This window comes from Panthera leo, chromosome C1 (genome assembly GCF_018350215.1).
Source record: "Panthera leo isolate Ple1 chromosome C1, P.leo_Ple1_pat1.1, whole genome shotgun sequence".
In the NCBI taxonomy this organism is placed as follows: domain Eukaryota; kingdom Metazoa; phylum Chordata; class Mammalia; order Carnivora; family Felidae; genus Panthera; species Panthera leo.
The window spans coordinates 52495199-52513836 of record NC_056686.1 but is presented as its reverse complement, the minus strand read 5'-3'; the positions used below and the strand labels follow the sequence as shown (position 1 = coordinate 52513836).

The window sequence follows — 18638 nt, the reverse complement described above, 5'->3', positions numbered from 1 at the left end:
GATGAGCACTGGGTGTTGTATGGAAACCAATTTGACAGTAAATTTCAAATATTAAAAAATAAAAAAAAAAAAAGAAACAAAAAAAATTTAAAAAAAATAAAAAAAATCTTTCCTTCTTAACAAAAAATAAATAAATAAAAAATAAACGGTTTTCTTAAATATCTATGCCAAATTTTAGTAAAATCACCTTTATTTCCCTTTTATAATGAGGAAAAATAAAACACCAGAATTGAGATCAGTTTAATTTTCACACAAAATCTGGCCATTTTCATAGAGGGGGGAAAAACCCAACTCTTTTCTAGTAATCTTGCCTGCAGTTTTCCTTCCTTGTGCTAACATTACTTTATCCTAATGGTAGAGCAAAGATTGTTAGAAAATACTGAACAGGAACCGTGAAACAGTCACTTAAATGACTACATTTCCAACCTTTTTTTATACCAACATTTTGACTGCAGAGATCCTCAACACTCTACAAACAAAACATGACTTTGGGATATTTTCAGATGTGTGAAATCACCAATTAACTGGCTTACATAGATGCTGCATCAGATATAAAAGACCTTATGTCTGTTTTCTTTGAAGTTCTTAGCTCTTCGGAAGAAGTGACTTTTCAGTTAGAACAAGTACACCAGCATTAATTTTCCTAGGTGAATTGTAGCTACCTTGAAGTAAATATCGGACTCAATTTTGAAATGGATGGTACAATAGCTAAATTGTTTAATGCATTCATTTATTTAAGTGATAATTACAGACACATCATTTTAAGAGTAACATTCTTCAAATGCGTTATTGCTTTTGCAATCACACGTAAGTAGAAATCTGAAACTGGGTGAAGATAAATTAATCACCGCTATTATGGCTCCCAGAGCTGCGTGCGGAGCTTTACACCAGTAAATGACATATTAAACTAACATTACTTTTGCCAACGAAATGTTTCAGCATTTGGCAAGAGAGGTAACAAAATGAAAGGCTGCATTCTATCTCCTGCATGAAGAAGCTGGTGATCAATTTGCTGTCACAGATCATTTAGCAGACAACAATGACCCAAGAGGAAGGAAACTGTCAACACACTGTCTCGTGAAAAAAAAATACACCATCTTTAGACACAATCGTCTCCATTGTTTTTTTGTCTGTTTGACGATGACCCATGACCCTCTCCCTTCCCAGTGGTGTCCTGTTCAATTTCAAACTGTTAGCCTTCAGGGGCTTTCTTTTCTTCCCCAGAATAATTTAAAATATTACTCAAAAAAGGTGTAACTTCAGTATAGTTTGAATACACAAAGCAGAATGTCTTAAACATTTGAGAAAATTTGCATTTCCAATTCTGTAAAAGAAACAGCCCCTTAAAATAAGAGAACAGTAACTATTTTTATGGTAATTCAGATAAGCTACTAAGTTTACAGGGAATTATACAAACTACACGTGTTTATAACTTGAAACATGGACAGGAATTTACTGAGTATTATCATTGGCATTATGAATATGAAAAAGCAGGAGATATAATTTGAAACTGAACATTAGAGCCTATTAGCCTATTGGGAAAATAAGATATATACCCAAATTGGCAAATGGAATAGCTCTATGTTTAACACATAAAGTGTTACATCATTTAACAGAGACATTTGGAGATGACAATGACAGATAGTTCTTTGGCAGTGGCAGCAAGCTAAAAAAGTCGGAAGAGGGAGGTGTGACTTTGTCTCGGAGGCTTTAGGGAAGGAGTCACCTGGGATATGAACCTGGAAGAGAAGCATTTTAGGCCAGGAGACGAGTATTAGCAATAGCTCAGATGGGAAGGAGCACGGTGTGTGCACGTGCACATGTGTACAGACCATGCTGAGGGAAGAGACAATAATGACAAGAGAACTGACCGTAGTGGAGAGTTCCAATTTCAGAGCAATGGAATTCGACAAAATAGTTGAAAGTGGGCAATGCAGGGTCTTCAGATGTAGGCAGAGAATGGGTTAGAGTTGATTCAGTATTCTGATTTATTGGGTGATAGACAGCAATCAGAAGTTCTTGAATAAGGCAAATAAATTATGGAACGAGTGTGTAAGTTTTTTCTGGCTTTAGTATGCAGGGTGGAGCATATAAGAGACCAAATGCAGGCGGACAAGCTAGGAAACAGATGCAGAAATTCAGACAAGAAACGCAGAGCCAATAGAGGGTGGGAGCAGAGACTGCGAAAGGGAGGAGACGAACCTCTGACACACTAAATGAAATGACTGGACTGGTTTTCTGATAGGGTGTGTGAAAGGTGAAGGAATCTGGGGGTCAAATATTCTTCTAAAGCCCGGAAGACCATTTAGTTTTGCTATTAACAGAAAGCATCTACAGAGTCTGAAGTAAAATATGAGTTTAAACTTAAACATGGGTTTTAGGTGATGACCCTTAGGAGTGTGACTGAGAAATTGAGACTGGAAATAAGAGATTAGGGTCAAATCAACATAAAGGTTGATAGATGATGCCATTAGGGAAAACAAACATAGAAAGAGTAAGTAAGTGTTTAGAAAAGAAAGATCAGAAGCCAATTCAGAGTTAAGAGGAGCCAGTGAAGGAAACAAAAAGGATCATAAAGGGAAGAAGAGAGTCAAGGTAGTGTTACTTCATGGAAGCAATATCCCACCCATAACCCAAGCCTACTGACTAAACCCCTACAAATCTCTGGATATTTAGTTATGTAGCATCATGATTAAGAGTACAGGCTCTGGAATCATCTGGCGTGTGTTAAAACACTCGGGTACTGCTACTTGCTAGCTGTGTGACTCCAGGCAGAAAATAATTTCACTCCTGTTTCTTCATGTATAAAGTTAACTTAGAACTTTCTCCAGTGGTTGTGGTGAGCATTCAGTGAAGTCTTCCATGGGAACAGCCAGGCAGGGAGTTTAGCATCCCTTAACCCTCAGTGTCAGCTACAGCTGCTTCTCTCCATTGCTCTGAATAAGTACCTCATCATTTCTCTTCTGCAAACTCTAAACAGCTTCTGAATTGTTTTTCTCAGCCTCTCCCTATTCCAGATTATCATGCATCTGCTTGCAAACCATGTTTGGTGACTTAATTCTACAGGATAAAGTCTAAACACTTTCAAATAGAACTCGAGGTGTGTTAGCATCTGGCTATTTCCAACCATTTCTTCCACTATCATCTGCACGTACAGAGTCTCCATCATATGGAACTTCCTGCTGATCCTGAGTTTGCCACATATTACATTTCTGTATGTGTGCAAGCAGTCCTATCTAAAGACTCGTTTGTCTCCTGTGCCTATCCAACTCTTACTTACCAAGGTTCCAGTCCAATAAAAATAGTATGTATATGAAGGTTGTCACAGTGGACATTGTGGTCGCCTCTCCAACAGTAACTATTCCATTCCTCCCCCTCACGTACATGCCATTCAGCCTGACAGGACTGACCTCCACCCTGACTCTAAGTCAGGGCCTGATGGGTTTAAGGCTTTCTGACAATGGGAACTGTTTAGGGACAGGAACACGACCTAGAAAGACCCAGTCAGACTGAAATTTATTCTCACTTTCCAGTGAATCCTGATAACTGGCAGTGTCAATCCTCTTTGTTCTTCTTCAAGATTGTCTTGTTATCCTAAATCCTTCGCATTTTTAGATGTACTTTAAAACCATCCTGTTAATTTCCAGGGGAAAAAAACTGCTGAGATTTTGACTGAGATTGAATTGAATCTATAGATTAATTTGGAAAGAACTGACATTGCAATAATATTCAGTCTCTCCCAAGTCACAAACTTTGTATATCTATTTCTTTAGGTCTTTTAAAATTTCTCCCAGATACATTTTGTGGGTATTGGCATAGATGTCTTATTCATCTTTTGTTATGTTTTGATGCTATTGTAATGGTATTTCTAACACTTCCATTTCTATGTATTGATTGCTAGTATATAAAAATATAGTTGCTTTTTTAAATGTTCATTTTCTATCCAGGGGCCTAGCTAAATTCACTTATTAATTTTCGAGCTTTGTATATTCATTTGGATTTTACTATTATATAATCCCATTATCTGTGAATAAAGATGGTTTACTTCCTCCTTTCCAAACTTTATAACTTTTCTTCCTGGCTTCATTGCACTGGCTAGGACTTCTAGCACAGTGCTGAATAGAAGTGGTGATAATGGACATACTTGTCTCATTAAACTCAGGAGGAAAGCATTCAACATTTCACATCTGAGTATGAGGTTTGCCATTGGATTTTTATAGATTTTCTTTATTGGAATAAGGAATTTCTTCTCTATTCCTACTTTGGTGAGAATTTTTATCATGAATGGGTGACAAATTTTAGCAAATAATTTTTCCTGATTCGTTGAGATCATTTTGTTTTTTTTCCTTTATTTGGTTAACTTCGTGAGTTACGCTGATTTAAAAATTTTAACCCAACCTGGCTTTCCTGAAATGAAGCCCTCTTAGTCATGATGTACTACCCCTTTTTATGTATCAGTGGATTCAATTTGCTAATATTTTGATTAGGCTTTATGCTTCTGTGTTTATGAGAGGTTATGGCCTATAATTTTTCTTTCGTGTAATAATCTCAGATTTTAGAATCAGACTTTGAAAGTTTGGAGCTATACCCATTTTCTCTATTCAGCAAAAAAAATTTGAATACTTTTCTTCAAAAACTTTTTTTTTAAATTTTGAAATACAGGCATACCTCGTTATATTGTGCTTTTCAGATACTGCAGTTTTTGCAAATGGAAGGTTTGTGTTAACGTTGTGTCAAGCAAATCTGTGCCAGTTTTCCAACAGCTTTTTTTCACTTCCTGTCTCTTTGTCACATTTTGGTAATTCTCACAACATTTCAAACTTTTCCATTATTATATTAGTTATGATGATCTGTGGCCAGTGATCTTTGATGTTACCATGGTAATTATTTTGGGGTGCCATGAACCACACGTGTGCAGTATGGCAAACCTAATCGGTAGATGTGAGTGTTCTGGCTGCTCCACCCACTGGTCGTTCCCCTGTCTCTCTCCCTCTCCTCCAGTCCCCCTATTCTGTGACAGAACAATATTGGAATTAGTCCAACTAATAACCCTACGATGGTCTCAGCGTTCAAGTGTAAGGAAGAGAAGCAGAAGCTAGACATGACTAAGCTTAGGGAGAAGGCGTATCGAAAGCTGAGATAGGCTGAAAACTAGGCTTCTTGAACCAAACAGCCAAGTTGTAAAGGCAAAGGAAAAGCTCTTGAAGGAAATTACAAGTGTTACTCCACTGAACACAGGAATGATAGAAAGCAAAACAGCCTTAATGTGGATATGGAGAAAATCTGCATGGTCTGGATAGAAGATCTCACCGACCACAACATTCCCTTAAGACAAAGACCAGTCCAGAGCACGGCGCTAACTCTCTTCATTCTGCGAGGGCTGAGAGAGGTGAAGAAGCTGCCAAAGACAAGTCTGAAGTTGGCAGAGGTTGGTTCAGGGGTTTAAGGAACGAAGCTGTCTCTGTAACATAAAGAAGCAAGGTGAAGCTGCAAGTGCTGAGGTACAAACTGCAGCAAGTTCTCCAGAAGGTTTAGCTCAGATACTAACATATGTGATATTTCATAACCCATCCTTCACATCCTTTTAATGTTAGTAAGTAAAAGTCTGCAGAATCATGTCCAAAAAGACACTTCTATTTTCTTGATATCTAGCAACCAATCCCCTTCTCCCTCACAACTTCTAGTTTTGTACCTCAGGTCCTGATACACTTTGGTTGCCCCTGGCATCTGGATTCATTTTTACTTTTTATTCCGGATGTCAAGTTACTTTCCCTTGGGTCGGGTGGTGGAGAAATTATGCTCTCTCACACTTCCATGCTTCTGAATGCGTTATTCCCTCTGCCTGAATGTCCTTCTCCTCTTGTCTGTAGGTGAATTCCTATTCTCCCTTTAGAAATCACCTCAGGCATCACCTTCTCCTGGAAGCTGGTCTTTATATGCCCCTCCTCCCACTCTGGCAGTCCAAGCTTTAGGAAGATATTTCTTCCTCTATGCTCCTCCAACATCTAGATCTCATCTCTGTAATAGGACTTACTATATTGTAAGTATTAATGTAATAAAACAATTAATAGGTATGGCCCAATGGAATGTTAGATTGCATTTAACAGTGAGAGGTGACTTGGTGAAAAAAATATAAGCCTCTAAAGGAGGGCTTTAAAAAAAACCTACAGGAGAAGAATTTTCTACTCAATATGACTCATTTTAAATATGATTCCCTCTGACTTTAGCATTCCCCCCCAGCCGCAATCCTGGTATTAGCCCTGTGGCCTTCCAACTACATCTTTTGGTAGAAGTTGCTCCCTATATGGTCCTATAGGATGGATAGTCAGGCACACTCCCCGCACTATCTTCTCTTCAGAGGAGAGCTTCCAATCCTAGACTATAAATCATGTGAGACCAAAGATTATATATTATTCAGATGTGTGTCCCCAGTATGGGAGCACAGTGTCTATTACAGAGCAAATGCTCAGTGAATATATTTTAAATAAATGAGTAAGTAGCTGTTCTCCCAGAAGCCACCCTATATCTTGTTAAGTGGCATCCTACAGCCCATGTGCAAACTTCCCAGGTGATAAGCACAAGCCTAAACCATTTTTAATTACGGAACATCAACTGGATTCCCCTGACTATATTCTACTCAACTGACTAGACTTTACCTATGTTTTGCTTTATCTTTTGGAAACAGGGTCTTAACTGTCTGGCTAGGCCTCTGGAATTCATTTCTGTAGTCAGGTTAATATTTTTAGCTCATAAAGTAGAGTAAAGTCCTAGCATATGGTGCTAGACAGACAATGCTAAGAGCAGCATCTCTTTTGGAATAACTTCTGTGAGACCTCATTGTACAAGTCTACATAAAAACTAAAAACAAGGGGCACCTGGGTGGCTCAGTCAGTTGAGCGTCCGACATCGGCTCAGGTCATGATCCCGTGGTTCACGAGTTTGAGCCCCGCATCGAGCTCTGCACTGATAGCTCAGAGCCTCGAGCCTGCTTCAGGTTCTGTGTCTCCCTCTCTCTCTGTCCCTCCCATGCTCATGCTCTCTCTCTCAAAAACAAACAAACAAACAAACAAACAAACAAACAAACATTTAAAACACTTTAAAAATTAAAAGCTAGACATAACTGAGCTTTGTCCCATAACAAATGTACCAGGGGTAAACATTTGGAGCCACAGATATATAATAAATTGCAGCCTCCTATATACTAGGAGTGTAGAGTATCATTGAAATATAGATTATATTGCTTCAATTGAGTCCTAGAGATTTCTCTAGAGATTGCAGGCTAGCACTATGGGAACACCACAGATAAGACCTGATTCCGGCTTCATTTATTCTGGGTTTCATTCAGAGGACCAGCCAACGCTGAAACCACAGAAGTTCTTCTGGCCTCCATTTCGCTGCCTTATTAGTAAATGCTGGCACCGTACTTTTATGCACTGCAAATGATTATACCACAAATAGAAAGAGCTTTGTAAAATTCCAGGGACATTCATGTTTTAGAGGAGATAAAACAGTGTTGGCACATTCAACAACTATTTACCACAGGTCCATTTTGTGCCAAGAAGGTAAGTTGCTTCTTTCCATTTGATAAGTTTAAGGGGCAGCGATGTCCTTTACTGAATGCCAACAGGGTGCACTATTTATTAGATTGTACTTGCCTTCCTGAAACTTTCCAAGACTTTCACCAACCGAAGCCACCTGAGTTACCTAACTTGCTCATCTTTTATATAGGGCCGGTCAAGAAAGCATAAGCTGAAGCAAGTCATTTCAACACTAGTTAACTGTCTTCTATATCTGACTGACTACAAAATTAAGGCTGATGGAAATGCTCAAGAAACTACATACTGCAGAACTATAAATGAGAACATTGTCCTGTACCTTGTTCAGGTGTTCATGGCTAAACTGTTGCCACATTTTCATGTTATCTCCTAAAAGGTACAATGGATTCATCCCTAACTCTCATCATTTTCCTCTGGGACCTTATATTTCCCTAATTGCTTGGCTTTTTATGATGTGTAAATGGTTTGTGCTCATTATATTGATAACATGTCTTTTCTTTATCCGCAATAAAAAATGAAAATTAAAGGAAGAGGCAAGTTCATATAATTACATTAAATTTTAATTTAATAGTCTACAAAGAATTCAATCACTTTTCCACATTCTTCCCAAAAACAACATTAAGAAAAAAGCATTGTAAGAGGAAAAGAGATCTACTTCCTTTTATAGGTTAAAAAGCGAAAATTTGGAGCACCTGGATGACTCAGCCAGTTAAGTGTCTGACTCTCGATTTCAGCTCAGGATATGATCTCATGGTTTGTGAGATGGAGTCCTGTGTCTGACAGCACAGAGCCTGCTTGGGATTCTCTCTCCCTCTCTGTCTACCCCTCCCCTGCTTGTGCTCTCTTTCTCTCTCTCTCAAAAATAAATAAACTGTAAGTAAGTAAGTAAATAAATAAATAAATAAGGTAAAAATTCAATTATGATAAAAAATATAAACCATTTAAATCAATAGTCCTTTTAGTAAATAAATTGAGGTCATGAGTTCGAGCACCATGTCGGGTGTAGAGATTAAAGAGAAAGAGAGAGGAAAGAATGAAAGAAGGAAGGAAGGAAAAAAGGAAGGAATTGACATAGAATATATAAAGAAAAACTTTCCTGGGGTACATATGTGGTTCAGTTGGTTAAGCGTCCAACTCTTAATTTAGGCTCAAGTCATGATCTCAGAGTCATGAGTTTGAGCTCCATATCAGGCTCTGCACTGACAGCCTGCTTGGGATTCTCTCTCTCCCTCTCTCTCTGCCCCTCCCCCACTTACACGTGCGTGTGTGCTCTCTTTCTCAAAATAAATAAACATTTTTTTTTTAAAAGAAAAACTTACCTGATAAATTTATCTGGATCTTTAAGTGACTCAGGCCTGTCATCTCTCACTGTAAAGAAAAATATGAAAGGAATCTGGTTGACTTAGAAGAAGGAATAAATGGTTTTATGTACACTCTTTCCAAACCCTCAATAAAATAGTAATAAAAGAATAAAACTAAAGTATAAAACCTCAAGGAGAGCAACAGAAAAACAGGCAGAAAATCATCAAGGTGAAAGATGTTAAGTGGTAACTGTCTTAGCCAAAAAACTGAAATCAAATGACATGATGAGGGGACACCAATAAAAAGCATGTGAATTTACACTTCAGAACCTGGGAAACAATTTAGGAATTGGAGATGCCAGATGCCTCTGACTATGTAATTTGTTGTGCAAACCAGAGCACAGAGTAAAGGGGGGTGTTAGAAATAATTATAGCAGGACTGTCCCAGGCAGTCCGGTGTACATGAACACTCTCGTTACCAGTAAGAGAGACAGGGTCCAGTCCCAAAGAAGATGGCAGGATTTGGCAAGGTCATTGGGACCTCCATCATCTGGGTTTGAGCTCACAGCTTAGCGTGTTCTTGTCAATACGCCAAGGCAGAGACCTGAGACCTAGCTGTTCAGGCTAGACAAACATCACGTTATGGAAAGTTTGGGGAATGAGAGGCATTTGCATGTCTGCATACCAAATACCAGGCTTAGGCTTAGGCTTAGGCTTAGGCTAATGAAATTAATTCCAGACCACTGATTATGAGGGAGAAGTCCCCATGTATTTAAGGTATGTACCAGCATGAGGCAGGGCCAAGCCTGCAGATTCTGGACCATAGTGGCTACAACCTAGTAGGCCTGTGGAAGGCAGAACTGATTGCAGCTACTTCAGTTTTTTGGAACAACAGAGAGGAAATTGCCCTTTTCTCTATGAAAGCCCTTCAAATATTTGAATACAGCTTTTACAGCTGCCTTTTATCATCTCTTCCATTAGCTAAACATACACAGTTTCTTCAGCTCAGGGAATGTGATGCTCCAGATTGAGCATGCTGGTAACTCCAGATGAGGGCCCTGCACACCAGAGTAGGGTAGGATTTTCATACAACAGGTACCTGGTGGAAAAGCACTTTCTATACCTTAAGTTTGTGATCAAATAAATTCCCCAAGAAGTTTTTCAGGGAGTTCTGCTGCCAAGTCAGCTCTCTCTTATTCTTTCCTGGGAAGTTTTAATGCTCTGATCCCAAATGAATGACTTTATGCTCATCCTATTAAATTTGGAGGCACAAAGGAAGGGGAACACCTGGGTTGAAGGTCTGACCTCTGCAGCTTGCTCTCTGTGGCCTAGGGCCAACCACTTCACCAATGACCCTCAGCTTCCTCACTGAGGAAGAGGCTGAGCATCAGATGAATAAATGTGTGTGAAAGCATTTTGTAAACTATGAAGTAAAATCAGGATCTAAGTTTACATGCAGTTTTTCATTAATTCATTCTACAAGTTTTTATTCAATACCTACCAACAGACAGTACACTGGGTATTGAGGGTGTAGTTCCAGCCTATAATCAATGCCTCCAGAGAGGATACAATTTGCTGCTTCTTGAGTTTCTCTTTTATACAATTAACTATCTGTTCTAGTTTTGGGTTATCTAAAACTATGGTAATTCCTTTTAAGCATTTTCTAGCTCTCTTTATTAATCTTTTAAACTATATGAAAGATGACTCTTGAAGCATTCTAGTGAGACATTTTTTTCAAGTTGTTACAAGTAGTGGCACCTGGGTGGCTCAGTCCGTTGAGTGTCTGACTTCGGCTCAGGTCATGGTCTCATGGCTCATGAGTATGAGCCCTGCATCAGGCTCTGTCTCTCCCTCTCTCTCAAAAATAAATAAACATTAAAAAATTTTTTTTCTAAAGTGTTACAAGTAATTTATTCTCACTGGATGAAGTTTTTCACAGAAATCCACATAGTTTGATACCCTCTAATTTAGAACAAGTTTTCTGCTACTTCTCCCCTGCCTCCCACCCCCTTAGCAGCTGTCTCTCCTGCATCATGGACACTCTTGCCCTTGGAAGCTGCAGGAAGTCAGTCTCTTTATGGAACCCTAGGCCACCACTCACAGTCTGGCTGAGGTGGCAAGCAAGCTGATAACTATTTACTGTCTTGGATTCCCACATATTTCACCAACATAACTAAAGAATATGGTGAAAACCTGCCAAAGTTCTATTTGCTCTGTTGCTCCTGTGCAGGGAGATTTAGCAACTGGGGCAGCTTTTCTGTCTGACTTTATGGCACAGCTGGAGAACCAAAAGGAGTGAAGGATGGCATCTACTAGACAGGAGGACAAAAGGAAGGACTCTAAAGTTTTTTTTTTTTTTCTCATCCTTCCTTTTTGCAGGGCAAACCCAAAATCTATTGCACAGAATCATTTGCTATAGAAAATCCTTTAAAACCAGTTTTTAAATTTCCATTTACTAGACTGTGGACATAGCTTTGTTATAGAATCTTTCTCTATAATGATGGTACTGTAGGGCTCAATGAACGGTTAAGTGATATAAATTGTTTATTCATTCATTCCACAAATAGTAACTGAGTGTAGAGGATACAGTTGTGGATGCTATAGTATTCCAGTGGGTCAGAAATGTGGCCAGAGTGAAGCGATCAGACTCCTCTGTGTACAAACCTGTTTCAAAACTGTCAGGGATTGGTTGAGGGACTCCATGACTATCATGACGTGTTTGAAGATACTGAAAAAGATGCCTGTCATCACTGCTTGATTTGCACCAGACCCAGAAGTCGTATGGAGGAGCACTTGAACTTGGTCACAATTGTACAGACCTAGCTAATGGACTGGCAAGCCCTACAAAGGGAAGGTAAAAAGAAGCAGGGGACATCTGAACAAAAAAGTACAGAGAGCTCAGTTTGAGAGAGCGAGTCTGAACAGCAAGGCTTGCTGTTGGGGAGGTAATACCAGCTATGACACATGGCTGCCGTGTGCTGCTAGAAGGGGGAGGGGCAGGACATAGAGGAAAGAACTGTCCCTAGGGGCCTAACCCTCATTTGTGGCAAACCTCCCTGGTCATAAGAAGCCAACAGCATTACTCTGCTAACACAGAAACAGTGAAGACGATGGGGGTAAGTCATGAAGAGGTCACTGGCAGGATGAGAGTGAGCAAAAAAAAAAAAAAAATTGTATATATATGTAAAAATATATAAAAATATTATATATATAATATATATATATATATTATATATATAAAACACATCACTGGTCAATAGAGCAGAAAGATTCAAGAGCTTCAGGTGTCATTTCCACATGGACTCTTAGAAGGAATACGTTGAGGAAGAACTCTTCAGAACAAAAAGCTAAACATACTGCTTGCTAATCAAGAGGAAAGGAGTTCCAGATCAGTAAGATCTGGGGTATTGCAGATGAAGTCTGGGAAATATCCATTATAGATCGAAGAGTTAAAATCAGATGTCATGTCTTTGTGATGGGTAAATAATTTTCAGTCAGTACCATCCATCCTTATGACCATAACATTTAAAAATACTAAGCTTATGATTGCTGATAACCTTCAAAGAACAACTTTTGACTGGCTTTTTGATGACTGAGTAGCTTGACAAAGCAGTACAGTAGGAGAGATCTTAGTATGATTTCATTACTGAAAACGGATACAAAAAACATTCCCTCATGTAACAGTTATTTGCTAGGTCATTCATTTGCATAAATGTATAATTAATAATTGGCAAAAAACAGTAAGTAGGCACTTCTTACATTGTGATGGTTGGTTGAAAAATCTTAGAACTATTTGTTTGTACAGAGATTCATCTTTAATCAGCATTTGGGCTGCTTCCAAATTCACTGGATTTTCTAGCACTGGATTCGAAAGCATAACCTACAGGAAAAAACCAGAAAAATTAGAGTTTTTAAAGTAAACTTTTTTGTTAGGGCAAAAAGACAAGCAAACACATACAAGAATAACAGCATTTATTAAATGTCTACTATGCCTCCATCTGGAGACAGATATGAAGACAAATGAGACATGGTCCCTACTCTCAAGAAACTCTTGATCTACCTTAGTTTTATACTGCACATTCATGAGCCAAACAAAGCAAGTTATAAGTTCCTTCCTATGACCTATTCCTTTCTACCACATGAATTTAAGTTCAATTTATGTATAAATTAAACTCAACATTAGGAAACACTGAGACATTCCCATTAAAAAATAAAAGTTTACATTTTATTTTTTAAATGTTTATTTGTTTATTTTGAGAGAGAAAGAGAGAGAGAGAGAGAGAGAGAGGGAGAGAGAGAGAGAGAGAGAGAGGGAGGGAGAGAGAGAGGGAGGGAGGGAGAGAGAGAGAGAGAGAGGGAGAGAGGGAGAGAGGGAGAGAGGGAGAGAGAGAGAGAGAGAGAGAGAGAGAGAGAGAGAGAGAGAGAGAGAACACTACTGAGTACAGGGCAGGGGCAGAGAGAGAGGGTGAGGGAGAATCCCAAGCAGGCTCTACGCTGCCAGTGCAGAGCCAAAATCCAGAGTTGAATGCTTAACTGACTGAGCCACCCAGGCACCCCAAAGGTTTACATTTTAACATAAGACCATACTTAGATATGGATAAGCAAACATATGTATTAAGGCTGTGTATACCTCAATATTCCTCCAGATCCCTGAATGATTAATTTTTTTATCTGTAGTTTTCTACTGCTGCTGTAACAAATTAGCACAACTTTAGCAGCTTAAACAATACAAACTTATTATCTCACACTTCTGTAGGTGGGAAGTCTGGGGTGATTAGGCTGGTTTTTCTTTTCCAGATTTAACAAGACTAAAATCAAAGTGTCAGCTGGCTGGGCCCTTATGAGAGGTTCTGAAAGAATCTGTTTCCAAGCTCATTCCGGTTGTTTGTTAGCTGAATTCAGACCCTTGACTTTGTAGGACTGAAGTCCCTGTTTCTTTGCTGGCTGTAAGCTGGGGGCCATCCTTAGCTACAAGAGGTCTCTTGCAGGTTACATTTGGACCCCTACATCTCAGAGAAATTAAGGTATTAAAAAAACCCTTCTTATTCTTGGAATTGCTCTGATGTCCCCTCCTGCCACAACCATTCTCCTTCTTCCACTGTATTTCTCTGAGTGACTATTCTGTCCTCCTCTTCTGTTGGTAACAGGCCATATAATTACTTTGGGTCCCCCTGTATAATTCAGGATTACCTTCGTATTTTAAGGTCAGTTGATTCGTAACCATAATTCCATCTGCAAAGTCCTTTTACAGCAGTATGTATATTATACTGAATAACCAGAGGATGGGAGTCTTAGGATATCTTGAAAATTCTGCCTGCTATAGTATATGTGCATCTGGACAAAATAGGGTGACCAGTAGTAACCAAAACTTGATAGTTCCGCTAAACCATAATCTTGTCTATCCATCACCTCAAATTTTTAATTATTTTCCCAAATTGCAAGTATTTATTCAATAATTCAGTATTGTGACTATTACAACATTCAAATTAGATAATAAAATACAGCCAAAATAATAACTACCAGAATACCTACATGTAGATCCAAGTGGATAATTGTGGCTTATGTGTCATGGAAATGATGGCAGTCATGACCAATGAAAGCAATAATCTGACATCTGATATCTCAAAAGCATTAAGAATTTACTGCTGTTATTTGAGTTTTTCTGTTTGGAAAACACATTTGAGCTATGTTTCCAAGAATATTATAAGTTGCTTGAATAAGGATTCAGTGTGGGTTGCACTATACCTCTCAAAGTGGGCAGGAAGCAGATCAAACTTATCTTCAAGAGCAAGCTTTTGGTCTTTGGCTGGAGAGGCAATCTTACTCAGAGGCACATCTGGTAAAGTTTATTCAACAGTCTTCACGTTGACACTGTGCCCAAGACCTTTCCGTATAATGTGTACACAAGCTACTACATGTACTTAATGATTTTTAAGAACGGGAATATACTCAAATATATCAATCAGACACCTTGTTAAAATAGTAAAAAAAAAAATAAAGGTCCAACTTTTAAATCAGCCCTGTGATAGTATGAAAGAACATAAAGCAGATTTCCAGAGGATAAGTACAAAACAAACCTGAAGCATTGGTAAACAACTGTAACTGTAGGTACAATTTATAATTTTCAATTAGTTAAAGCCCATGAATTTGGAATTCCTTTTATGGATAGGTGTTGGTATTTACCTTTGCACTATATATTGAAGTACAAGTGTTCTTAAAATATTTTATGAGATTATAAAAATTTTAGGAGGAAATGATTAGTATAGTTAGACTTTAAAATATTTTTTTTTTTTTTTTAAATTTTTTTTCAACGTTTTTTATTTATTTTTGGGACAGAGAGAGACAGAGCATGAACGGGGGAGGGGCAGAGAGAGAGGGAGACACAGAATCGGAAACAGGCTCCAGGCTCCGAGCCATCAGCCCAGAGCCTGACGCGGGGCTCGAACTCACAGACCGCGAGATCGTGACCTGGCTGAAGTCGGACGCTTAACCGACTGCGCCACCCAGGCGCCCCGACTTTAAAATATTTTAAACACATTTCAAATGCTACTCCCTTGAAAAACAATGTGATAATTATACGTAGGTCTCATCTGTTATTTAAAGGGAAGTGTTCAGAAATGATGGCCTATCCATGTACTGTCCATTACAGTAGGCACTAGCCATATGTGGCTATTGAAATTTAAATTAAATAAAATAAGTGAAAAACTGAGTCCTCCTCAGTTACACCAGCCACATTTCAAGTTCTCAGTAGCCATGTGACTAGTGCCCACCGTATTACACAGTGCAGATACTGGACATTTCTGTCAGTGCAGAAAGTTCTACTGGGCAGTGCTGACCTCAAAAGGACCATTAAATAGCTATTAAAATATTAATTGCAGCAATATGAAAATTACTTGAGATAAAATATTAAGTGAAAAATAAACAGGTCAAGTAATTTATAGATATAAACCATAATTGAAACAATGCAACAATTCAGGTTCGTTCTTCCATTTGTGTTACTTAGTACCTACCGTCAGCATTGTCCTGGGTAGGTACTGGGGAATCAGAGATGAATTGGACCTGTTCCCTGACCTCGAGGAGCTTCTAGTCCAACAGGAGAAGACAGATAAGAAAGCAGTATGTGCTTTACAGTATTACAGTGCCCTGATAGAAATCTGTTTAGAGTACTACTTACTGGGTGGGGGACAAAAGAAATTCCTCAAACATCAAACCCATCAGTTCTACCTATGAAAGAAAGTCAGGAAAGGTATCCCAAAGGAGGACTCATTTGCCCTGACTCTGCTGATGGGAGCAGCCGCTTGCCAGACAGACCGAGCAAGAGGGAAGGAGAGACTGGGTTGTCAGGCAGAAACCAGACTGGGCACTTCTCAAGGTCCAAGACTTGCTTGAGTTTGTAACTTTAGAATTGAGAGCTCTATAAATGCTTTTTAACCTGAACTGAACCACGCACTGTGAGTGAAGAAAAGCATGAAGATATAATACGAGGGGGCTGCATGGTACGTCAGGGAGAGAATGAAGCCCAGGTGTGAGGACAAGGGGGTTGTTTGTCAGGCAACAGAACTGAGCTTGACACTGTAGTGAATGTGGAACTGAAAGATTTCAAACAAAGAAACAAACAAAAAAAACAAAAACAGAGGAGAAAACATTACAGGGAAATGTTAATAACAGCAGGATTAGGGGTTTTCTTTATGACTATCAGTGATTTTCTTTTCCTTTCTACTATCTTACAGATCTGTAACGTGAGCATGTTTGTTTTATAAATCTACCTGAAAAATAAAAAGACAAACGACTGTGTCATCTACTGGCTTTCCATGATATATTTGGCTGTACTTTGCTGTCACTTTGTTAAAGGTAAGAACAATCATAATATTAACTAGCTTTTATTGAGTTCTTTTCTTGGACCACTCACGATTCTAAGTTCATGTGTTAATTTATTTAATCCTCACAAGTTATACAAGGGAGTTACTAACAGCCCCATTTTACTGATGGAGAATTTCAGGTATTTAGAAGTGAAGAAATTTGTCCAGTGGTACAAAGGTGCGAAGTGGCAGGACGAAGCACCCTGAACTCAGAGCCCTAAATCTTCCTTTTATTAAATTAGTCTGCAATTCAAATTCTCTATTATTTCATTCTGGATTGCCCTCACTCATTACATTTTGGGAACATTTGGTTTTACTATTCTTCAGGCAGATCCTAATTTGGGTAGAAGAGATTGGAATGTGACTCACCCTGAAGGAATCCAGAAGATCAATCCCAGAGACCTGCATATCACACTCCCTTACTTCTTTCCAGTGTTTGCTCAAATATCTCTTCCCAAACATGGCCTAACACAGGTAGATGCTCAGTACATATTTGTAGAATGAATGAATGAATAAGCTTGAGCATTTAATCTTCAAAAAGATTATTTTTCTCAGTATATACTAAGATGACTACACAGAACATTTTTTTTCAAAAATAAGAAACAGAATTTCTCTTATAATTCTGTGTGATGGAGAGAATTCAATTAAGCCAGAATACTTTATTCTCTAAGTATTCCAGATAATCAACATTTAATAGTTTATCTTCAGATATTATTAATGATATAAGTAGGTCCATGGAAAAGACATCGCTGAGCTGGATTATAGGTGGTCAAAGCAAGTGCCACTGAAATAATTTATTTTAGCACCAGAGGAGAAAGGAGGCTCATTGAGGGACAGAAATAACACAACACTGAGGCATGCTTCTTAGGACGATGCATCCAAGAGGCAAGGGGGCATTCCAGAAACAGGCATCAGTCTGGGGGGGAGGGGACGGGGAATCCCTGGTTTAATTGTTCCCTGGGTTTGATATGAAAGTTATAAAAGAGCAAGTCGCTAGCACTGTCAGAAGCCAAGCTGATAAAGCTGAACATTTTAAGTTCTAGCCATTTGATTCACCTCTCTGAGCAAGGCAAGATTCATGAATGAAGAAGGATCACATCCAATATTATGAAGTGAAGTTAGAAGCCAAAAGAAAACTTAAGACTGTATTTCTAGAATTGAAACCATCCAGTTCTTTTTTTTTAAATAAAATATGCATTCTCTCATTGTAAAGGGACCTAACTATCAATTTCACTTTAAAATAATAATCTTTGTAAGTCCCACTTTATAACCTTGGTGTAAAAATGTTACTGATTTACATAAGCTTACTCAAATCCTTCAAACATTTAAATATGCATTGTACATCTTATCCTTATATTTTGAATAACTGGGAGAGTTCAAAGTATTAAAGAGAGCATTAGGGGTGCCTGGGAGGCTCGGTTGGTTAAGCACTTGACTCTTGATTTTGAGAGTGGTCTTGGTCATGAGATGGAGTGGTCATGGTCATGAGATCGAGCCCCACATTGGGCTCTGAGCTGACAGTGTGAAGCCTGCTTGGGATTCTCTCTCTCTCTGACCCTCCCCACTTCTCAAAATAAATAAATAAACTTGTAAACAAATTTAAAGAGAACACTGTATTACTCTGTTCTTACCTGGAGGGTAAATAGAATGCTGCTCAATGTATAGCTTGTATTCCACTTAGCAGGGTCGTCCAAAAAATCTATACAGGCCCGACCAGTATTTTGGTCTACTGTATTGAAATAATACATTAATATTGACACATATAATAAAATTATTATTTACAGTTTATGAACATCAAAATATCACAGGCAAAATCAGAAAGCAAACGAGAAAGCAGAAAAGTATTTTCAGTGAATGTGACTGGCAGTTGATATAGTGTAGCTGTTAAAAGCATACACATAGATCTGAACATTGACTCCCTG

At 38.5% G+C, this 18638-nt stretch overlaps 1 protein-coding gene across 8 annotated transcripts in view; it reads right to left on the bottom strand.

The window, feature by feature from the left end:
• The window catches only part of UBE2U (ubiquitin conjugating enzyme E2 U), a 59042-nt gene that overhangs the window by 32938 nt on the left and 7466 nt on the right, over positions 1-18638 (bottom strand). For 7 of the 8 annotated variants that reach the window (XM_042953000.1, XM_042953002.1, XM_042953005.1 and 4 more), the window contains 3 exons: positions 18348-18445; positions 12617-12737; positions 8876-8924 (listed from right to left, as the gene is read on the bottom strand). In XM_042953000.1, the coding sequence (XP_042808934.1) occupies positions 8876-8924; positions 12617-12737; positions 18348-18445 (268 nt within the window). The remainder of the gene's footprint in view (positions 1-8875; positions 8925-12616; positions 12738-18347; positions 18446-18638) is intronic. The other variant, XM_042953006.1, reaches the window with a different exon arrangement.